Below are 27,864 nucleotides of genomic sequence, written 5' to 3' on the forward strand. Positions count from 1 at the left end.
CTCTCGCCCCGTATCTCACATGCAGCCTTCGTTGTTCACTGCCTTCTTGTATCTTGCTAGGACATATTCGCACTTGCACATTGAAACAAACAAACTACGTCAAGCAATGTACTAGTAGTTACTTGTCCATCTTACATGTTTCGTTTTTATCATTTTGCCCAATTTTATTCTCTCTAAGCCAGCTGGTCTGAACACTATGAGCCTTTCTTTCTGTCTTGTGTCATTTGTAATGTCTCGTTTTTACGCAGATAACGCTCGATCGCATTTCCGCGTGTGTGTGCGTTCTTAGTCTTATCTGATTCAGAGTGCTATTCTTGAAGCCGATGCAGCTAGCAGACTCTACCAAGTCATGCGTAGCCAGTCTATGCCATGTAGTCGATCTCTTTCGGAACACTGTCAGGTAACCTGATAAAGCGAGATATCATGACAAATGATATGCATTTCTACATGACACGAAGGATTCGCAGTAGTGTTCAATGATAAGCAGCTGCTATCGACTAACATTCAATACACCGAGCTACACAGCAACCAGCAAAACGCTAGCATCCGCTTAAGCCCAGAGGTCTTTAAGAAGGAACTCGGGATAGCGCGTGCCCGCGGGCTCGGCATTCCTGACGACCTCGTTGACCTTGTCGAGTTCCTCGGGCGTGAACGTGACGCTGTTGGCGGCAAGGTTCTCGAGCTGGCGCGCCGTGCGGCTGAAAAGCGAAGAACACGCGTTAGGTATGCGTTCTCCTCCGAAAGTGATATGTTCTGTGCGATGGTACTCACGCGGAGCCAGGAAGGGGCAGGACGTGCGGGCCGAGGGAGGAGACCCAGGCGATGGAGAGCTGCGCGGGGGTGATGCCCTTTGCGGTCGCGATCGCGGTGAGCTGGTCGACGATGACGAGGTTCTTTTCGAGGTTCTGTGTGTGCGGTGGTGTCAGCGTGGCTATCGGCAAGAGGGCTTGACGGGCCGAGTACTGACCCCTGGCTGGAAGCGCGGGTGCATGCGCCGGCGGTCGTCCGCTGTAGAAAACGAACAGATGGTAGATGTTAGGTGTGATCGAGAACGAGAAGGTAAGTCATACCAGCGAAGTCCTCGAGCTTTCTGATCTCGCCTGAGAGGAAGCCGTGGCCGATGGGTCTATCTTATATGAGGACTTGGTTGCGGGCAAGAGACATGAAGATGGCGCTCACGAGTACGCAACAACAACGATGTTGTTCTCCTTCGCCGCATTAATCACGTCCCTCACTTCCTGGCTGTACTCCCACGGGCTGACCTCGATCTCAACGGTGGTGATGGGATGCACCTTGTGCCCGCGAAGCAAAGTCTCCGCCCTGACCTCGGACATGCCGATCGAGCCGATCTTACCCTCCTTGACGAAGCGGGCGAGCGTCGCGATGGACTGCTCGACGGGCACCTTCTTGTCGACGCGCGCGCACTGGAAGAGATCGACCTTTTTGAATCCGCGGAGCTTCTCGACGATGGTGTTCACGCTCCGCGCGAGGTTCTCGTCGCTGCCGTCCGCAACGAGCGAGCCGGCTTGCATGCCACCCTAGCAAAGGGGAGATATGATATTACGCTGTCAATGCTGCGCCGAAATCCACTGAGCTATTTCGCACGTACCTTGACAGACAGGAACGTCTTCTCAGCGTAGTCGGGGTACTTCTCGAAGAACCGGGAGAGCATCTCGAGGTTGACAGGACTGGCGTTTGGGCCATAGAACTCCCCTGGACAGCTGGGTGAGCACATATCCAGGGGGAAGGGGAGATCAAGGCATACCGGCGTTCAGGAACATCTTCACACCTGGAGGAAGAGAGTCAACACCAGCCTTGATTGCCTCGAAGCACTGTTTGTCAGGGGTGATGGTCGCCGTCGCGCTGCTCGGGGTCAGTGAACTGTGTCGCGTTGCTGCTGAGTAGTCACGCACGTCATGGACATTAGACCGTGCTACAGTGACATCTATAAGATCGCGTTATCGTGGAAGAGAAGTAGGGTTCAACATACGCCAATCTTGTTCACAACGACTTCGCCGGTGGGAGTGAAGAAAGTTGTGGTAGACATTGTGATGGGCAGTTTGAGTTGAGATGTGATCGAAGGGGAGGGTTGGGTTGGAGAGAAGAGCTGCTCTTCGTTCTCCTCAAACTGGTCTTTATATGCGGCGAGGAGACACAGTGCCTAGTGAGGGGACAAGGGGAATAATGTTGCTGATGTCACGCTTTCAGGATGACTCAAGTACCTTGGTTGACTACTTGTTGGTTGCCGACGCGTTCGCCATCGTCCGGCACCTTGAGATGGCTCATGAGAAGGAAGACCTAATGAGGGATGAGTGTCCGTCGTGACTGATGAACGCGTCGTGCTGACAGGTGGAGGATGAGACGCGCTTCAAAGGTTCCGCGGGACTTGCCGAACTGCCGACGGGCTGTCCGAGAGCTGTCAACAGCCTGTCACATGTCAACCTCAGCTTTCTTTTTACATTACCTCTTCTCATTTCATTTAGTCATTTCTCAGTCACCATTCAATCCAACGTTTACTTGACAATTTCGTTCTCCTCCTCGCTCGAAGACCCAACAATATTTGTCTACTATAACATTCTAATCATAGGCTCGATCCTCTGAGACCACCCTCCGCATACCGAACGCTCTGAGGTGAAATGTCCACCCTTGCCGCACACTTATAAATACACGGAGGAAAATGGGTAGAAGCACGACAACCGCATGTAAGCATGAATGCACAGGACATGTCTACGTTATCAGGTACAGCAAGTTCCTATTCCGCGACCTTTTAACTAATCGTTCACATCTGTAGATTTTCTAACATGGCTTATCAAGCTATTCGACGTTATCGTACATAGAAGAGGTATAGAAGCGTGACCTGGCAACATACACTCGGGCGACGCGAGAGCATCGACAACATACACGTTGTCAGCTCTACAATGGCTCAAGGCAGATGACACGATCAGGCCCAAAGGGCCGCCATATGCGCTTCCGGGTAGCGATCACCCTGTACTGTGATAGCCGCGTTCTCGACAACCTCGTTGACCTTCGCCAGTTCCTCGGTAGTGAAAGTGACGTTGTTGCTTGCAAGGTTCTCCAGGGTGCGATCAGTACGACTGTCGAAACAAGCGAACGCCTATGAACAAAGCATGTCGACGATGGTGCCAGAACACTTACGCCGAGCCAGGGAGAGGAACAACATGGGGACCGAGAGTGGACACCCATGCGATAGACAGCTGGGCCGGAGTAATACCCTTGGGCTTGGATATGGCTTGCAGCTGATCAACGATAACGACGTTCTTCTCAAAGTTCTGAGAAAGTGTTGCGTGTGTTTATATCAACGTGCGTAGCGGGGAATAACATTGTCTGCGAGTCAAACTGACCTCTTTCTGGAAGCGGGGCCACTGGCGACGACGGTCGTTCTCTGTTCAACATTAACATTGTAAACACCCAGCCATCGATACCAAAGGAGGGTGAAATCTACAAACCAGGCAGGTCCTCGAACTTCTTGAATTCTCCGGAGAGGAAACCACGTCCGATGGGGCTGAGTCACCATTGATGTTAGCAAGCGTGACATCTCGAAGGACATGGGTTTAAAGCTCACGAATACGCGATGACCGCGATGTTATTCTCCTTCGCCACCTCGATAACCTTCTTCTGCTCCGATCCATACTCCCAAGGGCTGACTTCGATCTCGACGGCGGTCACAGGATGGAACTTGACACGATCACTATTGGCCTCTGCCCAACGGCATACTGAAAGCGAAGAGAAACCGTACCTTGTGCCCACGCAGCAGCGTCTCCGCCCTCACCTCCGACATGCCGATCGATCCGACCTTGCCCTCCTTGACGTACTGCGCCATCACGTCGAGCGTCGTTTCGAGCGGGACGTTCTTGTCTACACGACCGAACTGGTAGAGGTCGAGCTTCTTCTTCCCGCGCAGCTTGTCAAGGACGTTCTCTATGCTCGCCTTTGTGTTCTCCTCGCTGCCGTCAATGGAGAAGGCCTTCAGATTGATACCACCCTGTGGAGAAAGAGCGTCGGCATACGAGAACGAAGTTTGGAGGACAAGGTAATAAACGCACCTTTACGGACAAGAACGTCTTGTCGGCGTACTCGGGGTACTTTTCGAAGAACCGCGAGAGCATCTCGAGGTTCGCGGTGTTGGCGTTCGGACCGTAGAACTCCCCTGGGACGTTTGATGAGCTTTCTCGTCCATCTTTACGAATGCATAATACTCACCGCCGTTCAAGAACATCTTCACACCCTCAGGGAGGGAGTCTACCCCACCCTTGATGGCTGCAAAACACTGTTCGTCCGGGATAGTTCCCGTCAGTCTGCTTAATAGTGAGCATGTACCGACAGAGCGAGATTGACGTTCTCCTACGTCATCGACATCAAGCCATGCTACACATATCCGTGAGCTTCACTCAATCTTTCGGAATGTGAAAAACATACGCCGATCTTGTTGATAACAACTGTGCCAGAAGGCGTGTGCAAGGACGTCGTCGTGGAAGCCATTATATTAGTCAATAAGGGTTTGTCAGAAGGTGCGAGCTCGATGAGGTTGGTATCTGAGCGTAACCGCGGTTGGTCCTTTTATACATTTTCATGCGTAGCGAGCAGGACACCCGAACTTATGGTAAAGTCAGAAAGTTGTATGTAAATGCGAAGGAGGCGTAAGTACTGCTGGGAGTAAATGATCGGAGGCCGCATGCCGTCACCGCGTCACCGCCCTTGCGCTGACGCGTCCGGCAGGCTCAGCTGCTCAGGTAAGCGTGTCTAACAGGAGCAAACAGAGTTCCACGTAGACGGTACCAAGACCATACGCAGCTTTTTCTGTTCATCTTCCGTTCAATTGACGCATAGGTCAAATATACGCTCAGAAGTGCGGGAAGGAAGCAAGAAGCGATAGCAACTTAGACTGAGGTCAGCAAGCCTCACTGAAAGAACGAATATTTGTCATTTTCCGAGATCACGCCAGCTTGTTATAATCATGACTTATGTCGTTGCTCGGTTGAGTTTCCAACCTACTATTGGCCTGGCGAAGTTGCTTCTTGAGCTGCCTCACGAAATCCGCCCACCTGGAGGCGCCTCGTCCATACCCTCAGCCATCCCGATTGTTATAACCAGGCAGAAATACGCGCACCGATATCTCCTCGCCTTCGTTGCGGCCTCGGCGATGCGATGTAATGCCATAACAGGTAGTTTCTTGGTACCGATGATTCCTCGGTGGCGTACTCTCCCCTGGTGAGTTCGTCTAACGCGGCGATGGCAATGGCGAGCTCTGCAGCTGCAGAAAACCCGACTCCAGCTCGTATCTTGACATTCGGGCAGTCCCTATCTTCGTCTTCATCTAACTCCGCCTTCGTCGTCGCTTTCCGAACCCTGATCATCCCAATGTTGAGGAAGCATCCGATAACATCTTGGTGGGTGATCTGGCGGAGCCGAGCAATAGACGTGGAGGGTGAAAGTCTGGCAGGAGGATGTCGCAGCGATTGAAAGTTATGTAGAGCGATGTTCGATGTGAACACACCCGCTCTCAGTTCTTACAGGCGTTGATGCCACGCTGCGCCACAGACCTTCAAGATGGAGCAATTTCAGTGTATTATAGGCACAGACTTTTAATAGCACATGTACACGCAGGAAGCGTTCGTTACCAATCGTTACTGAAGAATATACCAGAGTAAACAGCAACCTAGAGTGGTCTCTACAAGACAAGCGTCACTAAGAGGGAGAGGTCAGTCAAATATCCTATGTAACTGTGGAGATATACTTACGTCAGCGCTCTGTCGAGTTTCGAACATCCTCTTAGCCTGCCGAAGCTGCCTTTTGAGTTTTACTGCAAAATCAGTCCAACCAGCGCGCGGTTCCTTTATGGTGTCGGCAACTGCGACCGCTGCCGCTAGGTAGAGGTACGCGCGCCGGTATTTCTCAAGTTTCGTTGCGATTCCGGAGATATGCTGCAATGCCATCGAAAGATAGTGCCTTGCCGCGGAGGCTTCCTCGGTAGCGTATTCCCCGCCTGTTATGTCGTCAAATGCGACCATGGCCGCGGCGAGTTCTGCGGTCCCCTCGAAAACGAGGCCACCTCCTATCATATCCACTTGGACAACCTTTTCCGCCTTCTCCATGGCACTCTGGACCCGGAAGATAGCAATGTTGAGGAAACGGGAGATGACGTCTGGATGAGTGATTTGACGGAGCTGTGCGAGAGACGTCGTGGGGGATAGGCCGGTGGGAGGCTTTTGCAACGATTGGACGCTCTTCAAGGCGTTCCTCTGAGCTAAGACAACCAATAGTCGCGCATAAGCCGTAGGGCCAAGCATAGTCTCGGTAACCAAAAAGTAGGGATCGATTTCCCCTTCCCGTTCGAAATTTCCCCCAAGATAAAGCCAGTCCGGCAATACGCGGATTTGTACTTCAGGTTGGTCTTCCTGATATGTCTTTTGACTTGCACGATAAGCGATAGGTAGAAACGCGTAGATATCAATGTTCCTGATGCCTATCGCGTCGGCACCATGACTCAGAGTTGTTATAAGGCGAAGGACGGAAACTCGAGAACAGCCTGCCGATAAGTGAGTCACTACCCAACTCGCACGATGCGCGATGTTACCCACCGACTGCTGACCCGAGTTCCTTATACAGTTGTTCATCATCAAGTGGGGATTTTTCTTTGCTGTAGAGTAGACGAGCATCGACGACGCTCCTACAAAACATGTAGTCGTGAGCAGTCCGCGTCAGGGTATACTGTACGTCTTTATCATACGCACTGGTTCCTCTTCTCGTTGTCCTCCGCATCAGGCTCGGTTTTCATCCATGCCTCGACGACTTTCTCGGCCCAGTCTTTGCACGAAGTGAGAACTTGCATAGTCTGGAGGAACACCTTCCACTCTTTGTTACTTGGCGCTTGATCAGCTGGCGTTGAGACGCCAGGGACCATCATAGAGATCGGCCACCTGAAGAAAGCGGCAAGGTTATTGCTAGCCACATACGCAGCGGTACACTCCGGATAGCAGTGAAGAGGCCCAATCAGCAAGCAGTCCAACAACAAGTCCATGATAGATGCTTTGTGCTTGAAAACGTCGAGATTGTACCTCGGAGAAGGCTGCGTGTTCATTGTAACGAGGTCACGGGCAGCGTGCAGGGCAAAATCCTGCGCTTGACCAAAGTATCGATTTGCCATGAGACCCTGAGAGATTCTGTCCTTGTTCCACGGGTCTTTGAAGTCCAGGTTCATTAGAACATGCTGCCAGTTCGTCTGTGGGTTGGTCAGTTGGTCAGAGGTTGCTTCTGGATCCTGAAGAGCGAGTGTGTAAAGAGCGCTAAGGATGTCGGCGACGGTCGAAGCCGATAGTCGCTGGATGAGAAATGTTTGCGACGCCAAACTGCCAAGAAGCTCTGCCGCTTTCCCACGAAAGCGCAGTATACTGTGGTGGTATGTCGTCTAAATAAGTTGAAGTTAGTGCAGAAAGCCGGGTGTCTGTGTCTAGCTGCTTACCTCCAGACATAATTGGATGATGTCTGCGGCTATGAGTTTGTCTAGGAACTCCTTGCGGTCTTGAAGGGTACCATATCGTGTCAGCGTGACGAGCATGTGCCAAGTCATCCACTGGCTCAAACGCCCATTACAGACAACTTCCGTAGCTGCAAGGCTTTCAAAGGGAACGTGTATGAACGTGAGTAAAACATCTATCATCCCAGCCCGAATGCAGGCTTGAGTGAGTGGGTCGCGTGCTTTGCTACCAATATCTGGATATGGCGCTGGCGTGTTTGCGACCTTCGACTGTAACGCTTGCTGATGTTTGACGATGTGATGAGAGTGTGACGCTTAATAGAGGGGCTCACGCACCATAGCAGTGAACACATAGCTGTCGGAGAGAGGAGGACCCCTCATCTTCGTGAAAAGGCCGGATAGGCCTTCGGACAGCTGTGGCTCAGGAGTGCTCAAGCGCTGTTGAAGCTCTTCAAACAGTTCGTCGGGTGCTGCAGTTTGACCGGCGTCCATCTCTTGACGTGGCTGTTGCAAGCGCGCGCGTTAGTCGGATTCCGATATGTCAGAAAGTCAACGATAAAGTAGCATACCGAAGATTTGGTCTGGGCTTGTTATCGGAGTGTCGAAAGAGCCCTCAAGCTGTGATGCGTCCGCGACAAAAAAATAGAGACATAACACGGGCAAATAATTCGACAGCTACAGTGTAGTGAGCTCCGCGCACCAAAGAAGAATTTAGCGCTCTGCGCGCTCCGAGCACAGCGAAATGTACCCAAAAAGCAAAAATTATACGTTTTTCGCACGGGTTCGGCGTTTTTCGGCGTAAGCAGGTAAAGGTACAGTTTCCTGCTTCTCTTCTGTCCCCAAGTCACTGGACCTCGTAGCGAGTTCTTCACTCCCTTAACCTTGAGCCATAACTCCATCCCCAGTACTTTCCGAATCTTTTAGGGCGCTTTCCATGGCTATAGTCTCAGACTCTGAAGAACAGCAGCAAGACAACTCACCTAAAACACGAAACACGGACGGGGAAGAGGTGGATGTCAACGCAGAAGAAGGCGACTTCAGGCCTTTCAAAGGCCACACAGAGGGTATCATGTGCGTGACTTACTCACCCGATAGCCAATGCATTGCAACGTGCTCTCTGGATGCAACGGTCCGCATCTGGGATGCAAAGTCGGGGAGGCAAGTAGGTGGCGCGATGAGCGATCATACAGGCCATGTCAACTCCATCGCCTACTCCCCAGATGGAAGATCTCTTGCATCTACGGGTGATGATGCTATTGTGCGGTTTTGGGATGTTGAGAACGCTGGAACGGCCTCTGTTCAGGTTCTAGCGCACCATGAAGGTTTTTTAATGGCTGTTCGGTATTCTCCAGACGGACACTTCATCGCTAGAGGTGGCAAAGACCAGAGACTCGAGATCTGGGACGCAGCCAGGCTAACGATGAAGGTCGCGTACGAAGACCATGATGGCCTGCTCCGCTCCGTAGCCTGGGAACCAAGCGGCAAAAGAGTGGCGACCGGCTGTGCTGACCGCAAGGTTCGCATCTTTGACTTGACGAAACCTGACATCGCAACATTGCTCATCGAAGGACACCGAGGCGAGGTCAACACAGTCTCGTACTCTCCAGACGGTTCCTTCCTTGCGAGCGGCTCGGATGACCGTAGCCTGCGGCTATGGGATTCACAGACAGGAAAGGCCGCAAAGAGTCCGTTTCGAGGCCATAAGGACTGGGTTACCACCGTGGCGTGGTCACCCGATAGCACGCGCATCATCAGTGGCTCCACTGACAAGACAGTTCGCGTCTGGGACGTCAGCAGGGGCCAGACTCTTTTCAATGGACCGCTTTATGCACATTTGGAGAACATATGGAGTGTCTCATATTCCCCTGACGGAAAGCTCTTTGTGTCGACTGATTTTGGACATCATCCCCGAGTCCAAGTCTGGGATGCAACGACAGGCAAGGTATTACTCCCACAGGTAAGTACTATATGGTCCAAATCAAGTACACCGTTCCGATAACCAGCTTGGTTTAGCTTTCTGACGAAGACAAATCCGCTGTCAACGAACTGAAAGAAAAACTTGACAACCCAGAAAAGCCCCTGATATCGGGCGTGGCGGGGAAGATGCGAGCGGGAGCTGCCATCTTAGCTTTGGTGTGGTTTCCAGATGGTGGGCGTATCGCAAGTGCCGGGGAAGAGCCTCTTGTACGTGTCTGGAGCGTGCAGACCGGCTTACAGGTCGGAGAGATATCGGGCCACCATGGAATTGTTAACGCACTATCCATTTCTGCGGACGGAACAAAGCTTGTGTCGGCATCAGACGATCAGACTATCCTCCTTTCTGACACCCAATCGATGCAGCCACTGACTAAGCCTCTCACTAAGCCTCTCACTGGCCATGATGGAGCGGTCTACGCTGTCAAACTGTCTCCCGATGGTTCTAGAGTTTTCAGCGGAAGCAAGGACAAAACAGTGCGTGCTTGGGATGCGCTCACTGGCAAGGTCCAGCACGTTCTTGTTGCGCATGGTGACGTTGTTCGCTCGCTCGATGTGACGAAAGACGGAAGCAAGCTGGCGAGCGGCGGGGACGATACCTCTATCTACGTCTGGGACACGCAAACGTATGAACGACTGGCGGGGCCGTTCAAGCACGATGGGCCTGTTCGTGCACTCAGCTTTTCTCCCGATGGTTCGCGTCTCATAAGCGGCTCAGATGACTTCACCGCCCGCATTTGGAACATCACAACCGGCACCTCAGTGTTGGATCCTATCCGTGTCCACACAGGCCCAATAGGCGCGGTAGACTGGTCGCCAGACGGTACAAAACTGCTGACCGCAGGTGCTCACGACTGGACGATATGGTTATGGGATGCATCAACGGGGGAACACCTACTGGGGCCTCTAGAAGACCACGAAAGGGGCATCCGAGCTGCTGCTTTCTCCCCAGACGGAAAGCGCATCGCCAGCGGATCCTTGGATCACACCCTGCGCGTGTGGGATACGGCTACGGGCGCGGTTTCTCTACCAGTAGAAGAAGAGGTAAAGTGTTTGATGGGATCTCTAGAGCTCGCTCTAACGATTGTATAGCCAAGTGTCGAAGGGACACAAGATAACTCGCATGTTGGAGCGGAGACACGTAAACGTGACGGAGTAAGGCGGCAATCTGTAAGTGTCAAGTGGCCTAATATTTCATCGTCTCGTTGTGACTTCTTGAGCAGAGTATGGATGACAGTATCATGAACGTAAGTCACGAAACTTGGGAAATGGAATATAACGAGCTCTGCGACTTTTTTTTTCTCCGGTAGATGCCTGCGACAATTCGTAAAAAGCAGCCAACCTCAAAGTTCAAGGGCTTTTGGGACGATGCAGACGTAAGTCATTATCTCCAAGCCCAACACCACTCTTCCTTCGATTTAAACAGTTCTTAGCTCGAGGGCCCATCAAGAAGGCAAGGAAAGGGTGGGAGAAAGCAGAAAGAGAAGAACGTTGGCAAACCCAACCACAAAACCAACACGCTCGGACGTCTTTGGCGGCGGCGAAGCAGCCGGAACCTAAAAGAAAGGACTACAAACACTGATAATACAGAGCACGCGCTCGCTCGCATGCCAAGGCGCCGCGCAACCGCAACAAAGGTCCCTACAGCTCGTGACAAGCTGGTGCGTCCTCATGTTCCTTTCTACATATTCATTCGGTTGCACCAGATCTCCTTATTCTTATGTTCAGCGCGTGTTGGTCGCAGGAGATGATCCACGCGCCAGGCTCCCCTCGCAAGCCGAGCCAGAATCAGACGAAGAAAGAAACTCGCCAACAGGCTCCAACAGGCCAGACGACAACTCAAGTAGTGACGATGAAAGTGAACACGGCCTCGTTGATACCATATGCTTCTGCTTGTGTTTGCCATGTTGTAAGTGATTCGGGACTTGAGATGGCGCTATAATTCGGACCTTCCCCTTTACTGGCATCCATTCGTATTCTTGAGACTCTACGCGTTGGGTGATAACTAAGTTGCAGGAAGGGTCAAAGGGGGCTGAGGCACGGAATAATAATTGATCCTGCATTCCATTGTCACTCGCCTCATCTTGTATTGACTACACCACTCAACGCATAACCTACTCCTCTACTCCTTCTTCGCCCTCTCAAGCCTGAATCCCTCAAGCGCTCGCAGCCGCTCCGTCAGCGTCGGGTGCGAGTGATGATACGCACTGTACATCCAATCCACCCAGACCGTGCTCAGGTTCTTAACGTGCAGCGTAATAAGCGCCTTCGCGAGACGGTCGCCCATATCGCGCATACCCTCGACCTCGGCCTTCTCCGTCTCGGACGCGTTGGCGAGCGCAGAAGGGGACGAGAAGCGTGGGTAGAGGTCGCATGCGAAGCGGTCGGCCTGCCACTCAAAGTGCCGCGAGACGGCGTTCATCGCGATGCTGACGACGGCTTCGAGCGGCATGAGGATCATCTAGATAGAGGACGTGGGTTAGGCTATGAGTGTTGTGGGTTTGAGTGAGGGGACAAACCTGGAACATGAGGAAAGCGACGATAGTCGGTCCCTGAACGGCGACAGCGGGAGAGAAGTCGAAAGCGCGTAGGAAGGCAGGGGCGTGCAGGAACGCCGGGAAGAGCGCGAGAACGGTGAAGATGTGCGCCTGGGAGATGACGAGGAACTTGGTCGGGTGTGCGTGGTGCCAATGGCCCAACTCGTGTGCTGGTTGTACATGAGAGTCAGAGTCCCGCGCAGCGACAAGTAAAGGGAAACGCACCAAGGACAGCCTCGACCTCATCAGGCTTACTCTCCTTGATGAGGGTATCAAAGATAACAATGTGCTTGCTCTATATCCAAAGAAAAATGGCATGTCAGCACCACACCTCTCCGGTGCTGCCACTCCCATATGGCTGGAGCGAGCAAAAAAAAACGCACCCAGGGAAGACCGAAGAAGTACGCATTGCTGTGGCTCGAGCGCTTCGAACCGTCGATCTTGTACAGGTGATTGAGCGGGAACTGGAGACGCGCCGCCAGCGCCTCGGTGCGCGTGCGGAGCTCACCCGGCGCAAGAGGAGAAAGCTTATTGAAGAGCGGCTGGATGAGCGTCGGGTAGATGACCACCATGCTCATTTGGAAGACAAGCCTTGATGTTTCAAGTCACAAGATCCGGTGAGCGCGGTCGGAAAGCATCAGTGTGAGAATAGGCGACTTACAAGAAAGCCATGAGCCACGGCACGAAGCGGTCGCCGGCCCACTTGAACACGTAGAGGAAGGCGGAGAGGAACGGGGCGCCGATGGCGAGTCCGAGGGCCCAACCCTTGACGAGGTCAGCGACGAAGAGGGCGGGAGTTGTCTTGTTGAATCCGTGCTTCTCCTCGAGGACGAACGTCTGATACACCGAGAGCGGGATCGTCGGAATAGAGCTCGAGAGCACAAGGACGGCCGCGAAGACGATGCTTTGCGTTATCTGCTCGCCGGTACCATCAGTTTATGCTCGCTTTTGACCAGGAAGGTGGATGAAAGGGGGGAGAGGGGGAGGGGGAGGAGAAGAAAAACTATACACACCTCGTACTCGGGCCCATACCCAAACTGCCCGATGCCCCGCCCGGCGACGTCCCATGCCCATCCATAGAACCCATACTGTAGCAGCAGGGAGTCCAGCGCCTGCTTGTAGAGTCCGCTGACGAGGGAGAATCGCGCCTTGTCCCGGCCGTACGCTTGGCTCTTTGCGAACGTCTCTTCGTCAAAGTGCGCCGCGAGCACGTCCGGTGGGGATGTCTTCGAGTACAGCGGAAACTGCCGCAACCTGTCGTAGCCCACCGCACCGCGTTAGATGCCAACGCCGAAGAGAAAAGGGGAAGGTGGACGCACAGGAGGTACGACTCAAAGAACGTAACAGTCCATGAGAACGCCTGGACGTAGAGCTTCCAGTCGATTGGGTCCGTCGCGACAAACGCGAGCTGGCGCTGCACCACGGCGAGCTGGGTATGGAGCAAGTCCATGTTTCCTTGCTACCTCTGGTCAGAAGTTGTGTCGACTCCTTTCCCCGAACAGAAAAGGGCGAGAGACGGCAAGTTAAACGAAGGAGGAGAGGGATTGAGAAAAGGAGACGCGCGGTTCGGCGCGACACGTCTTCACCGTCCCGCTGCACAGCCACCGTAATTTACCGCCACCACGAGCTTGGTGACGTGGAAGCTCGTCTCCCGTCTCAATATCTCGTTTGTTCAGTTTCCGTGCCATAACAACTCGTTCCTTGATCCATAACATGATTTTGACTGACAATGTTCTTGAGACAGACTCTTTTCCCCTCAGAAGTGAGTTACACAGGCAATATGATCGGGTTCCAATACAAAATATTTGCCAATGTACTGCATTCGATGCATCTTTGAACAGCTCACATCTCAGGCATGCTGTTGAATCGAGATTCATGTATATGAAGCGTCTATGTAACTAGTGGATACAGTGAAGAGTATAGTAAGGGTAAGTAAGGTGGATGTTTAGCATACACAGAATAACGTTAGACGCTTTCAGCGAGTCCGGGTCGTGAGGTATCATCACCCTCTCTTCGCGCTACCATCTCTTTCTCTCAATCTCCCCATTCGTACGGCCCAGGGCCCGCGTCGCCCCGGAGCACCTAGAATGCACCTCTGCGCCTACGGCCCGAACGCATTCCAGATCGGCGAGAGCCGAAGCAGCGGCAGCAAAGGATGTCAACGATGACGTCAAATATCACCACGATAACCTGTGGAGTAGATATGGCATGTCAGATTTTTCTCGGGACCGACAGTAGTAGAATAGTAGGGAGAGGAAACGCACAGTGGTGATAGCCCCGACGATGGCCATGATAACTCCTGCGATGGCGGAAACGACGGCATTAATGCCAGAACCAATGGCGGAGAATATGGATCCCTGCGAACATTGGAGTTAGCACAAGCATTATCGGAAGATTTACCCGGGACCAGGAGCCGCTTTGCCTCCCAGGAGAAATGGAAGCAAGGCTCACCATTGTAAAGATTGGTTAGCTTGAGTGGGTGGATAAGATGTCTCGGGTATGTGTGATCGAGGATGTTGGTGTGAGTTGGAAGAATGGTGTTCACAGGGTGGCCAGCATGCGTCTTATATCCTCAGAGCATTCTGCCCTGGGGCCCTATGACGCACGGCTTGGCCTGGAGTGGCCGTGCTTGGCCTGGGAGAGGGCACCATCGAGATATCCAGAGTCACACGGCGAGAGGCCGAGGATGGGCCTGGTGAGATCAGTGAGGTCAGTTCGCGGTCATACGCACAAGGACAACACCGCAGAATGTACAAACAAGTTCCGGGAATGTGGAGAATCCAGAAGCTGTGACCAGCAGCGCGGGACCCGAGAGCATCTGGGGGTGGAGCGCACACTCGCCGTCATACTTGCCTTGCCTGGCAATAAGATAAGAGTCAGGCACGTGGAGTTGGCGTCGTCAAACTCTAAAAGTCTACATAGAAGAATGTGGCAAAGAAAACTTGAAGAAAACAGAACAAAACGGTCGTCTGTGCGGGACATTTCATACACGGACCTGAAATCTCGTCTATGCATAATGCCGCCAGCTCGCAATGACACATAAATTATCTTCGTCTAGCAGATCTCGCTACACTTGTAGTCCATACAGAGGATCCCGCCACCCCACAGATTGGATAGTGTTCGCTATGGCAAGCGCCGCACCCATAATATTTGCTAGATGACATCAGCGTTAGTATCGTGCTCTTCATTTATGACCTCGAGAAACGTGCGTATCGTACTCTGACGCGTTTTTTTTTGCTCCAGACTGCCTGTTTTCTCGCCGCCTATGTATCTGGCAACGATCTGCCCGGATCCTACTGTCTCTAGTCCTCGTTGCACAAAGGCAGATCCTTGACTAAATACACATTGGCGACCTGGCCATGTCCTACTCCACCTGCCTCTAATCCACAAGACACGCCTCAGTTACACTTCGGCATTTAGACGGCAATGGAGGGGAACACAGTATCATTTTTGTACCACATTACATGTTTCATCGCTCGCCCTAGCCTGGCGATAATTCTCGTGGCTAACGACGACGATGCTCTCGTGCGTGGGGATACTACAACTCACATGATGATAAGGACGAGGAAGAGAAAGGCAAGGTGGGGGGAGATGAGGAGGGCCTGGAAGATTTGGGCGAACTCTTGTAGATGAAAAAGCCCAGGGGCTTAACACATCGGGAAATTGTCTGAATACATTCGGACCTTAGGGGATGCAGGGCTCTGTATCTTGAAAATGCATCGACAGAGGGGATATAAACGTACGTTCCGATTGGTCAACGTATTCTACCATTCAATACAATTCATACTCGAACAATTCTGCTTCAACGAACCGGTCGATCCCGTCGTCTTGTGGGCATGAGCTGAGGAGGCCCGCATTCAATATCAGTTCGTAAACGGATGCGGAAGTGTTTCCCCCGGTCCTGCATTCAGTCTTTCGGAGCAGCGACCGGGGGTGCTGTGAAGAGCAAAGGAGTCTACAACCAAGCAACGGCAAACAAAAGCCGACCATCTGCTTGTATATACGATTAATAGCAAATAAGCATGCTAATTACGGGTTTCGCTAGGTTTCAACTCTTTGTACGAGCACAATCACTGGTCAACCCACTTCAACCCATTTGATGTTCATTGACATCGGTGGGCGTATTCGGTGATTGACAGATTCAGTCGTCACTGTCAGTGTCAAAACGCCCGTTGTTCGGACCACCGGCCGAAGACGTCGTCCGTGAGTCACATTGTGCTGATGCCAAGGTCGTGAGCGCCCTGGGCGCTCGCTGTTGGCTAAGCACAGCAACTCCCCGGTACTCCCCACAACCACAATGGAAGATATCAACGCCAACTTTGCCTTTCCCCTTCGCGAACTCGAGAACGAACGCGTCAAGCTGACGCCTCTCAAGGCCAGCAACCTTCCCTCTCCACGTTCTTGCATTCTCCAACTTACCCAATCCACCAGCCCGCCATCTACAAAGACGCCCTTTGTAGAATATGCGACTCCAACCCGCAGCTCTTTGACTTCCTCCCCTTCGGTGGCTCCCCAGACTCCATCACCGCGCTCCTCTACGAGCGCATCGGGCCCGATCCAGGCATGGCGATCTACGCGATCATCGACAAAACCCGCCCCGCCGACCCCGCTCTGACTCATGAGTCAAGTGTAGGGCAGGAAGGAGCTTTCGCAGGCGTCTTCGGCTGGCTCAACGCGTCCGCGGTCCATCTCAAAGTCGAAATGGGCTTCGCGGTGGTCTTCCCCGCGTTCCAGCGCACGCACATCGCGACGAACGCAGTCGGCCTGATGCTCCAGTACGCGCTCGAGCTGCCGAGCGCGGGTGGGCTGGGCCTGCGGCGTGTGCAGTGGCAGGCGCACACCGAGAACGCGGCGAGCATTCGCCTCGCGGAGCGGATGGGATTTGTACGTGAGGGCACGCTACGATGGGATCGTGTGTTAAGGGACGACAAAGTTGTGGGTATGAAATCGCGCGAGGGCGATCCGCACGAGCGAAAGGTAGGGAGACATTCGGCGATGTTAGCCATTTGTTGGGATGATTGGGAGAGGGAGAAGGAAAGGGTTTTGACGATGATGGACAGAAAGCTGGCAAAGTAGAGGAAGTAGAGATCGCGGTGTCATTCGTTGTAAACCTGGATCCGGGCTCTTCCTAAGAAACCGTGACGCGGCAATCAGCAAATATGATCCAAAGCTACAGGAGTCCTTGAAACATTTGAGGCTCTGCATCCACCGCATCCACGTATTTGAAGCATGATGATCGGCTTTAACTCCATTGACAACTACGAGTCGCGATGAGTCACCGTCAGCAAACGGCATAAAGTCGGCAGTTTCGAGCACATCACTTACCCCGTCACAGGAATCCTTCCGTTGCTCAATCACATCGCGCCCTTTGTTAGTCCACATCGAGGAACCAAAATGGAAGACATCAACGCTAACTTCGTCTTCCCGCTTCGCGACGTCGAGAACGAACGCGTCAAGCTAACGCCGTTCATTGTAAGCAACCCGCCATGATTCGTGCTGGATCCAATTGCTCACCGATGACTAGCCCGCCATACACGCGGAAACCATGTTCGAATACGCAGAGGCAAACCCCGAGATATACAACTTCATGCCCCACGGCAGCACCAGAGAGAACCTCGAGTCCTTCCTGTCCATCACCTTCGCACAGGACCCCGGCTGGGCGCTCTACGCCATCCACGACAAGACCACGACCGGAGACCCCGCGTTCGCGGGCATCGTCGGCTGGATATACGCGAACGCGGCGCACCTCAAGGCCGAGATCGGCTCCATCGTCATCTTCCCCGCGTTCCAGCGCACGCACGTCGCGACGAACGCGGTCGGGCTCATGCTCCAGTACGGGCTTGACCTGCCGCGCGACGGCGGGCTAGGGCTGAGGCGGGTGCAGTGGCAGGCGCACGCGGAGAATGCACCGAGCATTAGACTGGCGGAGCGCATGGGCTTCGTGAGAGAGGGGACGCTGAGGTGGGACAGGGTGCTGCCGGACGCGAAGGTGGGTGTGCAGACGCGGGAGGGGGATCCGAAGGAGAAGAACGTGGGGAGGCATTCGGCGATGTTGGCTATTTGCTGGGATGATTGGGAGAGGGAGAGGGAGCGGATTCTGGCGCAGATGGAGCGAGTGAAATGAACTAGAATTACGCATAGGCATGCATACCAGTCATAAGCGTAGGTAGAGATATAGTTCAGTCATTCAAGTCTATAGAGTCCAATACCTACCGATAACATCCCAGTGGCCATTCAACGCCGTGTTGAGTGCCTGACAGCCACCCAAAGGACCGCTTGTTACTCGAAGTGAGAGCTCTCTCAAACTTGTCCGTGGAGCGTTGGCATCATGGAGGATTCACCAATGAATTTCTCTAGCGAGTATTGGGCATTTGATACACTTGGTCGCCTGCATAAGTGGAGGAGGAATAGGGAGGGAAGAAACAGTGGCCGCGTGTCGCGTCGCTCGAGTCGTTTCCTGCGCGTGCGACATTGACGATATCGACAATCGTGGCGATGCTCATCCTCGTTCAGGTTATATCTACTAGGCTTGAGCTTGAATCTCAACGATATTCTCTTGCACTTATTCTGACTGCTGCAGCTCGACAGAGATGGCTCTATACACTGTGAGGACAGAGATACCTGAAACTCATGAACGTAAATCACACCCGTACGTTAGTAGTTTTCATGTAATATTCATGTCTTCGGAGTATAGTAATAATGTAGATGTTTCATGAGAGTAATGGACTTTGCCGAGATCCAACTATGGACGTTTTCGGATGATTCAATGTACTTTCTCATGGTCAAAAGAACATTACTCTTGAAACGACAGGGTGGGCCTGAACATGAAGCCAATAGTTATAATGGCAAAGTATAGTGATTATCACACGAAAAAGCAAGCAAAAATGACTGCAAATGCGATGACATTCATGTATTTCTATACAAGCAATTGGCTGATCTACTCAATACACAGAGAACTACAATCGACCCTGAACCTCCCACCTCCTGAAGATTCTTCGGTGGAACAAGCACAAGGCTGCTGCCGCCGTCATTATCCGAGCTGTCAGTAATGTTGCCGTCAAGGTGTGCGGACACGGACCGTTCTTAAGCGCTGCGGCGGGAGCTGCCAGTCGAGGATCCTCTCTCGCGGATAACGTATTGACGGAACGGGCCAAAGTAGGCACTTGCTAGATGATAGTGAAAGTAAGTAAACAAAACAATGAGAAGTAAAGAAGCATACCGAATACGATGGATGGCTGCTCTCTCCACCAGTCTCATACCACTGCCGCTACTGGGACCTCTAAGCGAGGACTTGAGTCGTTACGTGAGCTTTCTCAAGCACAGGAGGAGTTCAAGTGTGTGGAGATTCATCTAGGTGTAAGCGTTGTTGCGGTACACTCACGCGAGCCCGCTGACGGCGATAGCGTTGACCATCCTGTGTCGGGATCAGTGCCTATGTCAGTCAGCCAATCAATTCAAGCTACGCGAACTGTGTCGCACTCACCGAGAGAGCCTTGATCACCCACCCATGAAGGTTAACCTGCGTGCACATGATGTTGGCGTCAACTTGTGCAATATTGGAAGGAAGGAAACACCGTTGGGGGAAGAGGCAAAGATGTGGGTGGTGGTTGGGGGTGCTTCACATCAGTATAGAGTCATTTCTGCTGGTGAATCGAATATGTTGAGTGACAAAAGGTCAGCCCAGTGTAGGAGAACGTACTTAATAGGACAAGCACAGTCTGGGTCCGGAGCTGCCATGGAAAACCAATAGCAGGGAGCGTGAGGTTGGCGTGAGGTGCGAATGCGGTGGACAAGAAGAAGGATGAAATGGCAGAGGTCGATAGAGATATCAAGAAGGAAGAAAAGAACGCGAGAAGACCAAGTTCAACATTTGCATTTATTTGTTGGGGGTGGAGCCCTCTCCAAGCACCGACGCCACCTGACGTCATCGTGAACATAGTTTCGCATTTCACGTCCAGGTACATGACTTGATATACCAGGTCCGGGTACATGACATCAAAATCAGGCCAAAGGAACATTACTCTAGCGTATAAAGCATTGAGTACATTATAATCAGGTATACATGTTCTTGCAGTGCGCTTTGGAAGTGACTTAGATCTTCAACAGCACCGACTCATCAACGAGAGACAGGGATGGATTCGAATGAATACGTGCTGTTGTCTATCTCGCAAAATCTAGCACGTCAGCCCACGCTTTGTCCTTCACCTGCCCGTAGAATGGGAGCTGCCAAAACCCGTGCACGCCACCCTCAGTCTCACGCAACTCAACCTTTCCAGGCGCTTCATGGTGCATAACCCGCGATGGGTCGATTAGCTGGTCCGCGTTGCCGGCGATAATCAGTGTCCTAGGCCAGTCGTCGATGTCCTTGATTGGTATATGCATCGCCGAGATGAGCGGGCTCTTCCTATCCCGAGCTCCTGCGCCTATGAAGCGGTCGGGGAGGTCGGGGAATGTCCCAGGCTCCAAGAGCCATTGGTCTGAGGCGGACATGTGTCCCTGAATTGGGAGAATGTCCACGTCAGCCTGAGCTTTGGCGTAGTCTGAGAGCTCGTAGGTGTGGTCGGCGGCCGGGCCAAACGCAGCGATGCTGTGAGGGAGTCCTTGTCCGTATAGGTGAAGGAGGTAGGTGATGATGAGCACTTCGTTCAGCATTCATTTAAGTTCCCGCGACGTTTGCAGTAGATCTGGGTAGAAAGACATACCGCTGTTTCCTCCGGCGCTTTCTCCAACAAGACGAATGTTCTTGGGCTGGTACCCCTGGTTAAGCAGATACTGGTATGCGAACCATAAATCTTGAAGGTTGGCAGGGTACGTGTTCTCTGGCACGCTAGCTAGCCGATAGGAAGGTGCGACAACAAAACCATCGAATCTCTTCGCCAAATTGCTAATGGCTGGTACCCAACGCGGGCCGGGCGTTCCGTAATCCGCTGGGTGGCCAGCAACGTTTCCACCTACAAAACGGTACAAGTGAACTGGACGAACGACATAAAGAAAAGAAGGTACCTCCATGGACAAAGAAGATCACATTCGTCTCCTCTGGCTTGGTCCCCGACCGTCCCTTGCGCTCGTAGGTGAAGCACGGTACAGCATCCGGAGCAATACGCGGGCCGTGCAGTTGCGGGGGAAGCACGACGCTCTTAGGAAGCTGCACAGTCTTTATCGCGTCACCACCGGCAAAGTGCACGCCATGAGGAACAACGACGAAGCCGTCGACAGCCACACCGTCCGGAATGTTCTCGCTCCTTGGAAGCGTCGCACGCTCAGTGGGAGAGGCAGCAGCGCCTATCTGCCGGTGGGAGCTCTTTACTGCGTCGCGGAAAGCTCTGACCCCAGCTTCGATCTCGGGAGTCCAAGACGGGCGGCTCAGACCTGAGGAGTTCATGGGTGCTATGAACAGGCTTGAACAGCCACAGGATGTGGGGTGGTTCCGAGGTCAGGTTTTGAGTTTGCCTCCGTGGGGCGTGCCGTTGGGACATTATACGGACCGACGATGGGCTGCCGTCGCGGCAGCGTCAGCGCTCGGCGCGCTCGAGCGCTGGATGGGTGGTTCGTCTTAGTCAAGTGGAATGACGACAGCGGTTTGTCACGCCAATCTCGGTGGTCATCGTCGTTGATTTTCGTACGTTCGCACACAGCAGACGGGTTCTGGAGTATCTCGAGGGAGGGGATACGACCGAGTGAGACTCCACACACATTCGAGTGCATGACGGTGCAGTACAGTGCCACAATTGTGAGTACATGCTATCAATCGTAATGGTACAAATTTCAGTAACTGCTTACAGTCTTCAACAAATAACAAAACAGCTTCCTTTCCTTTCCATAGGCTCGCCTACTGAATGAACTTCACCGCAGCCGCCCATGCATCATCCCTCACCTTTCCGTAGAACGGGAAATGCCAGAACCCATGTACCCCTCCCTCCACCTCAAGCAGCTGCACCTTGCCACTCTCCCCTCCCGCCTCCTCATGAATGTACCTCGACGGATCGACGAGCTGGTCCGCCGTGCCCGTGACAAGCAACGTCTTCGGCCAGCCCGCGATGTCCTTGACGGGGATGTACATCGCCGAGATCAGCGGGTCCTTACGATCGCGCGGCGGCACACCCTGGAAGCGCGACGGAAGGGACTCGGGCGGGAATGCACCAGGCTCGAGGAGCCACAGGTCCGAGCCGCCCCTGTGCAGACCGATGGGGAAGATATCGGCGTCGGCCTGGGCCGCGGCGTACGGGGAGAGGACGTAGTCGTGGTCGGCGGCGGGGCAGAAGGCGGCGATGCTGTGTGGAAGGGTTTTGGAAAGGAGGTGGAGGAGGTAGGTGAGAATGAGCACTATGAACGCGAACGCGCGGGGATGTCGGTCAGCCGACCGTCTCGAGGATTGCGCCGGAACGCACCTGAGTTCCCGCCGGCGCTCTCCCCCACAAAGCGGATGTTCTTAGGCTGGTACCCTTGCTCGAGGACGTATTGGTACGCGTGCCATATGTCCTGCAGGTTCGCGGGGTACGTGTTCTCCAGCGTGGTAGCGAGGCGGTACGACGGCGCGAAGATCACACCGTCGAAGCCCACCGCGACCTTGCTGATCGTCGGGACCCACTGCGGACACGGCATGTTGTAGTCGGCAGGGTGGCCAGAGACATTGCCGCCTACCAGTGCCGGTGCGTGACGAAACGGATTCAGCAAATAAAGAATAAAGGGCCGAGAGGGGCGCGACAACAAAGGCTAGACTTGAACGCACCTGCATGCAGCCAAAAGATCACATTAGTCTCCACCTGCACCGCCGCTGCCCTCCCGTTACGCTCATAAGTGAAAACAGGCACGGCCTCCGGGCTGATCCTTGCGTCTTGCAGCTGACTCGGGAGCGCAATGCTCTCGGGGAGCCTCACGGCCGCCTTGCCCGAACCATCGTCGGCGAACTCCACGCCGTGCGGGACAACGATGATACTCTTGATAACGACGCCATCGGGGATCGTCGCCGGGTTTGGGAGCGTAGCGCGCTGTGCCGGCGTTTTGGCAGTTCCGAGCGGAGGGGGTGGAGCGACCTTGAAGGCATCCCGGATGGCCTTGGTGCCCGCCTCAATCTCGGCAGTCCAGGAGGGGCGAGTGAATGTCGAGGCGCTCATGAGAAGATGAAGTTGAGGATGATGATGGGGAGGATCTTCGGTGAGAAGAGACCTCAAGGTGTGAACGTAGAGTCATATGGATCGGGGGGTCCCTATATATATGCGTGAACGACTCGGGATTCGAAGTCGTAATGTTCGGCCACACATTCACTTCTTAGTATACTTGAGATTTTGGAATCGCTCGGCGTGTCCTCATCAAATGCATGACTCAATCGTCCCAGATGCCCGAGTTTTGGACGCTTCAGTATCTACATCGCAATGAGTCATCTGGGTTCGACGTCGACCAATAAAGTGCAATCGCGCAGACTTACCGTGACGCCCGTTATTACTCAAAACTCAGTATCTCGCACGCAGTATATCCTGGCTTTGCAAGCGTTGAAGAAACATTGAATCACTTGATGACGAGACAACCTCAAAAAAGCTTGGTCTTCGTAAGGATGCTGACGCTGGCGTTATACCTGTGTCAACCGAAATTAGTCACGGCGTGAACGCTGGTTGAAACCGTTGAGTGGGTGAAGCTGGCTTGAAAGCGTTCGGGCAAGGTATCAAGAGACAGCAAGCATACAGTGATACACACCTGCGGTAAAGACGCGGAAACACGGCTTGTTTCTATAACCTCAAGCCCTCGAACACGGTTCAGCGCTTAATCTCAACTCCACGAACACAGAAGATGTTGAAGGTACGCTCCGGAATCGAACACTTCTTTGTAGACCGTTATCGGTCTTGTTGTCTGTGTTTAAGGTGATCATGAAATCAGCGAGGGGTGACCGGTGAGAAGACTAGTGCAAGCAGCAAACGAGCGCTGGCGAGCTACATACGGACCGGCTCGGGCCCGGCTCGGGCTCACAGTGCCAGAATGCCGGCACCGGCCCGACCCCGCCCGCCCAAACCTCTCACCGCGTGCCACCGCGCACGCGATGTGTGATGCACATCACCGTAACTTGGATGACCACCACAGCAGCTAATTTCGCTGGCCTTGAAGGTTCCTTCGGTCTCCGGTTTGACGACGGTAGTTCCCTCAACATTGAAAACACGCAGCGAGCTTGCATCTGCCAGGCTGAAGCGACGGCAAACCGTGATCTATCATGACGTGCAGAGGCATCGCTGACACTGGCAGGCGCCCACATCAACCGCCGGTGATATTTCTTTCATTGTCGTGTGCTGTCTTTCTGCGGATGAACAACGGGCGCTAACCACAGTGCCGGCTACGTACAGCTGCAGTCTACGGATGTTGACGACGCCCGAAACCGACGCGCGGGGTGAAATGTCGGCTGGTCGTCGAGCTTGGCCCTCCCGACGGCGCCCAAGAGGAAGCACCGCGTGAAAGTGCCCCCCGAGAATCCACGGAGGTTCCGGCAGCGCAAATAAGATGAAAACAGTATAGTGCATTTTACGCAGCTGGTCCGACGATCCTGACCATGCATACGAGCTCCGGTCATGCTGTACAACGACCATGTGCAAAGGCGAACAGATGGGGTCTAGTAAGACGAACCCATGACACCCTTAACCACGTTCACTCTACGCCGAGTCGCCGACCACGCGAAACCTGGGGCGGTCGCAAATTCCGCCCGTATCGGCCAAGCATTGTGGATTCGGGCCCGGGGATCGACGGATCTGCGATGCGTTGGTGCCGGTGATGATGGTACTTCTCCCTTCGTTTTCAGCTAAGAAACTAACAAAACAAGGGCGGAGAACGTTGGAGAACAGGTCTGAATGAACCGTGTGAATGAATCCAGACAAAGTCGAGCAGGTCGTGAACTGGACACGGTTCCTGTAGGAAAACCTAGCAAGTCACCAGGGGACGTCTGAAGCCGAGATCACACCGTTTGATGGCTGGCGGCGCTCGCTGACCACCGCTCGTCCATGAAGGAATAGAGTCTTATCTCATTTGTTCCTGACGGTTGCACATGTCGTTTGGAGTGATCGTAGCACCTCAAAAACGTTCTCCGGGAGTCGGCGGGCTGAAAGGTAAAACGAAGTCGTTTGTTCAGATTCGATCCCAGTCGACTTGCCACATTGGAGGATGGCACCACCTGGACCCCATGCGTTGCAGAAGCAAGAAGGCCGGAGAAGAGTCGAGGCAAGGTGGGCTTTAAACGCCCCGACGTCAAGCCCACCTTCATTTCCTCCCAGGCACGGGAGAGGCCGGCGCAAGAGAGAACGAGCCGGGAGGAGCACACTGCTCACTTGTCATATGTGGCTAAAGTTAGCACACGCGCTCCGTTGGTGCATACGATAACGGGACGGGAGCACAAGGTACACCCGACATAATCAGCCAACCCCATATAAACCCACGCTCACGCTCCAGCCCGTCAGCCCTCTCGTCTCACCCACTAGCCAGCTTCGCCAGTCCATAGCAAGCCACGATGGCCTACGTCGCGCCCGCTAACATCGACGGTGCCTATGACCCCCGCTCCCACCTCACCGAGGTCGAGGAGGACGACGCTGTCGCCCCGCACACAGACCTCTTCCCGGATGGCACGCCAATTAACCTGGAGACGTACATGTACTGGGCCAAAATCCGCCGCGAGGAGGAAAAGGCCGACACCACCGCTGGACCGGCCAACCCCTGGCTCCGGTTCTTCTCGATGAAGAAGTCCGCGCCCACTCACGAGACCGCCTCCGAGAGCCCCTCTGACGAGAAAAAGGAGAAGGGATCCGACACGGGTAGCGCGGTCATCTCTGCTGGCGAGTACCGTCACGCCTCTGGTGCTCTCCGCACTGCCTCGTGGGGAAGCGTTTTCTACCTCATCACGACCGGTGAGCAGCGATACCCGCCCGATGGCAACAGCTGTTAGAGTTGAGATCAACTGATCACACGTCTGTCATATGATAGATATTTTGGGTCCCTACTCTGCCCCCTTTGCTTTCCAGCAGGTCGGCTACGGTCCTGGCGTTGCTACTTTCATCGGTTTCGGTCTCATGGCAGCGTACAGCGGCGCTTGCTTGTGGTGGATGTTCATGAAGGTCGACTCTACCAAGTACCCCGCGCGGACCTTCGGTGATCTCGGGTATCGTCTTCTCGGTAGTGGCTTCCGTCATCGTAAGCAGCTTTCTTCCCCATCCTACAGTACTAGCTGAGTCTGACCCGTGGCTGCAGTGTGCAACATCTTGCAGAGTCTCCAGCTCATCTTCAACGTCGGTATCATCATCCTCGGGTAAGTCATCGTCATTTTTGCGCTACACCATCAAACGCCGTGGGAACTGACACGCCGAATCAGTAACGGCCAAGGTCTGTCGCAGATGGCCAAGTTCCAGGTTAGTCCCGTCATTTCGCCACCGGTAATATGACAGCTGATCGGACGTGTCGTGCAATTCTTGTTCTTGGCAATGAATAGCTTTGCTTCAGCGTGTGCAATCTCGTCTGGATGTTGGCGGGTATGATCCTCGGTCAAGTCCGCACCCTCGCCAAGTTCGGATGGCTCGCGTCGCTCTCGATCTGGATGAACGTCCTCGTTCTGATTATGACGATGGCCTCTGTCGCCCACTCGCTACCTAACTACATCGGATCGGGTTTGGACGCAGCCCCTGTCATCACCCAGGCCATCAACAGGCAGCCCTTTGAGCCCCAGCTCAACGGTATCATGCAGATTGTGTTCTCGTACGGTGGAGCGTACGTATTCAGATATATTTTTCCATCGCATGGGTGCTCAAGTGGATTTGGATTTTCAGTATGATTTTCACCGAGTTCATGTCTGAGATGCGCAAGCCCATGGACTTCTGGAAGGCGATGGCCTGCGCCCAGGTCTTCATCACCTTCGTCTACATGTTCTTCGGCATCTTCGTCTACGCCTACCAGGGCCAGTTCACCATGAACCCCGCCAACCAGGGCATCTCTGCGTACGGCCTCCAGACCGCGACGAACGCCATCTCCCTCACCGCGGGCCTAATCGCCGCCGCGTTGTACGGCAACATCGGAATCAAGATCTTCTACCAGAACATCTTCGTGAACCTGCTCAAGTTCCCGCAGCACAGCTCGCCCAAGGGCAAGTGGATCTTTGCCGTCGCCGTGCTCGTGTATTGGTCGCTCGCCTTCGTCATCGGCTCCGCGATCCCGCAGTTCAGCAACATCTCGTCGCTCATCGCGGCCGCGTGCATCTTCCAGTTCACGTACACGTTCCCGGCGATCATGATCCTCGCGTACTCGATGCAGGTTGATGCGATCGAGGGCGACCGCGAGTACGACCCCGCGAACCCGCACGGCTCCCGCGTCGACACGTGGAGACAGGCCTCCCGCTGGAAGCGTGCACTGAAGAAGAACATCCTCTTCAAGGCGTTCAACTTCCTCGTCTTCTTTGCGTGTCTCGCGGCTGTCGGCCTCGCCATGTACTCATCTATCACCGCCATCAAGGCTGGCTTCGCCACGGACGGCTCAGCGACGTCGTTCGGCTGCAAGTCCCCCGTTGACAACTAAACAGGTCGTCGTGTACATAGCCCACGTTATTTAGCTGACGCACAGAGAGTGTACACGGACACTTGCTACAGTATTTCGGGGTTTCGTTCGCATTTTCTTCACCCTGGGGTACGATTCACGCTGGACGAGGACTTGTTGGTGCATGTATTATGATTCATACTAATGACGTAGGTAGTAGTAGTAGCAACGATCTATAACGGCGACGTAAAATATATATATCCCACTTACTCTCATACCTTGTCGTTGCTCCACTCCCTTTGTGAGTCGCCCTCTGCGCCACTGGGACTGTAGATAAGTGAGTGGCGTTGCTATCGGCATCATGGATCAGCA

At 53.7% G+C, this 27,864-nt stretch overlaps 9 protein-coding genes across 9 annotated transcripts; 3 read left to right on the plus strand and 6 right to left on the minus strand.

The window, feature by feature from the left end:
• Positions 1-449: 449 nt before the first annotated feature.
• On the minus strand, positions 450-2,076 carry CONPUDRAFT_133216 (aldo keto reductase). Its single transcript, XM_007777363.1, has 9 exons — positions 1,991-2,076; positions 1,914-1,933; positions 1,766-1,863; positions 1,610-1,713; positions 1,180-1,538; positions 1,071-1,126; positions 968-1,008; positions 772-905; positions 450-698 (listed from the first exon to the last, which is right to left on the minus strand). The coding sequence occupies exons 1-9, from the start codon at positions 2,045-2,047 to the stop codon at positions 551-553; spliced, it is 1,017 nt and encodes a 338-aa protein (XP_007775553.1). The 5' UTR covers positions 2,048-2,076; the 3' UTR covers positions 450-550.
• A 610-nt stretch (positions 2,077-2,686) lies between these two features.
• On the minus strand, positions 2,687-4,540 carry CONPUDRAFT_113559 (aldo keto reductase). Its single transcript, XM_007777364.1, has 10 exons — positions 4,438-4,540; positions 4,367-4,386; positions 4,222-4,316; positions 4,065-4,168; positions 3,758-4,003; positions 3,584-3,696; positions 3,468-3,523; positions 3,363-3,403; positions 3,157-3,290; positions 2,687-3,095 (listed from the first exon to the last, which is right to left on the minus strand). Exons 1-10 carry the CDS (start codon positions 4,498-4,500, stop codon positions 2,942-2,944), a joined length of 1,026 nt encoding a protein of 341 aa, XP_007775554.1. The 5' UTR covers positions 4,501-4,540; the 3' UTR covers positions 2,687-2,941.
• A 1,137-nt stretch (positions 4,541-5,677) lies between these two features.
• CONPUDRAFT_170212 (uncharacterized protein) lies at positions 5,678-8,105 on the minus strand (the record flags this gene model as incomplete). Its single annotated transcript, XM_007777365.1, has 7 exons — positions 8,065-8,105; positions 7,832-7,999; positions 7,481-7,777; positions 6,753-7,426; positions 6,600-6,688; positions 5,760-6,547; positions 5,678-5,689 (listed from the first exon to the last, which is right to left on the minus strand). The coding sequence occupies exons 2-7, from the start codon at positions 7,985-7,987 to the stop codon at positions 5,678-5,680; spliced, it is 2,016 nt and encodes a 671-aa protein (XP_007775555.1). The 5' UTR covers positions 7,988-7,999; positions 8,065-8,105.
• Positions 8,106-8,512: 407 nt separating this feature from the next.
• CONPUDRAFT_133224 (WD40 repeat-like protein) lies at positions 8,513-11,580 on the plus strand. Its single transcript, XM_007777366.1, has 7 exons — positions 8,513-9,452; positions 9,509-10,513; positions 10,562-10,639; positions 10,693-10,716; positions 10,780-10,845; positions 10,903-11,130; positions 11,198-11,580. The coding sequence occupies exons 1-7, from the start codon at positions 8,565-8,567 to the stop codon at positions 11,384-11,386; spliced, it is 2,478 nt and encodes an 825-aa protein (XP_007775556.1). The 5' UTR covers positions 8,513-8,564; the 3' UTR covers positions 11,387-11,580.
• Positions 11,581-11,591: 11 nt separating this feature from the next.
• On the minus strand, positions 11,592-13,456 carry CONPUDRAFT_93981 (uncharacterized protein; the record flags this gene model as incomplete). The annotated part of the gene is made up of 7 exons (XM_007777367.1): positions 11,592-11,930; positions 11,989-12,176; positions 12,232-12,301; positions 12,390-12,597; positions 12,668-12,921; positions 13,020-13,260; positions 13,326-13,456. The coding sequence occupies 7 exons, from the start codon at positions 13,454-13,456 to the stop codon at positions 11,592-11,594; spliced, it is 1,431 nt and encodes a 476-aa protein (XP_007775557.1).
• Positions 13,457-16,291: 2,835 nt separating this feature from the next.
• On the plus strand, positions 16,292-18,230 carry CONPUDRAFT_85943 (acyl-CoA N-acyltransferase). The gene is made up of 4 exons (XM_007777368.1): positions 16,292-16,378; positions 16,435-17,264; positions 17,332-17,463; positions 17,521-18,230. The coding sequence occupies exons 1-2, from the start codon at positions 16,304-16,306 to the stop codon at positions 17,080-17,082; spliced, it is 723 nt and encodes a 240-aa protein (XP_007775558.1). The 5' UTR covers positions 16,292-16,303; the 3' UTR covers positions 17,083-17,264; positions 17,332-17,463; positions 17,521-18,230.
• A 1,791-nt stretch (positions 18,231-20,021) lies between these two features.
• On the minus strand, positions 20,022-21,415 carry CONPUDRAFT_170217 (alpha beta-hydrolase). Its single transcript, XM_007777369.1, has 3 exons — positions 21,010-21,415; positions 20,709-20,957; positions 20,022-20,645 (listed from the first exon to the last, which is right to left on the minus strand). Exons 1-3 carry the CDS (start codon positions 21,386-21,388, stop codon positions 20,167-20,169), a joined length of 1,107 nt encoding a protein of 368 aa, XP_007775559.1. The 5' UTR covers positions 21,389-21,415; the 3' UTR covers positions 20,022-20,166.
• Positions 21,416-21,732: 317 nt separating this feature from the next.
• CONPUDRAFT_85945 (alpha beta-hydrolase) lies at positions 21,733-23,898 on the minus strand. The gene is made up of 5 exons (XM_007777370.1): positions 23,698-23,898; positions 23,432-23,578; positions 22,736-23,368; positions 22,395-22,643; positions 21,733-22,329 (listed from the first exon to the last, which is right to left on the minus strand). Exons 3-5 carry the CDS (start codon positions 23,118-23,120, stop codon positions 21,836-21,838), a joined length of 1,128 nt encoding a protein of 375 aa, XP_007775560.1. The 5' UTR covers positions 23,121-23,368; positions 23,432-23,578; positions 23,698-23,898; the 3' UTR covers positions 21,733-21,835.
• Positions 23,899-25,445: 1,547 nt separating this feature from the next.
• Positions 25,446-27,762, plus strand: CONPUDRAFT_85946 (uncharacterized protein). The gene is made up of 6 exons (XM_007777371.1): positions 25,446-25,880; positions 25,957-26,163; positions 26,221-26,278; positions 26,342-26,378; positions 26,459-26,733; positions 26,793-27,762. The coding sequence occupies exons 1-6, from the start codon at positions 25,487-25,489 to the stop codon at positions 27,532-27,534; spliced, it is 1,713 nt and encodes a 570-aa protein (XP_007775561.1). The 5' UTR covers positions 25,446-25,486; the 3' UTR covers positions 27,535-27,762.
• Positions 27,763-27,864: the final 102 nt, after the last annotated feature.

The sequence above is a fragment of the Coniophora puteana genome, assembly GCF_000271625.1.
Source record: "Coniophora puteana RWD-64-598 SS2 unplaced genomic scaffold CONPUscaffold_21, whole genome shotgun sequence".
Taxonomy (NCBI): domain Eukaryota; kingdom Fungi; phylum Basidiomycota; class Agaricomycetes; order Boletales; family Coniophoraceae; genus Coniophora; species Coniophora puteana.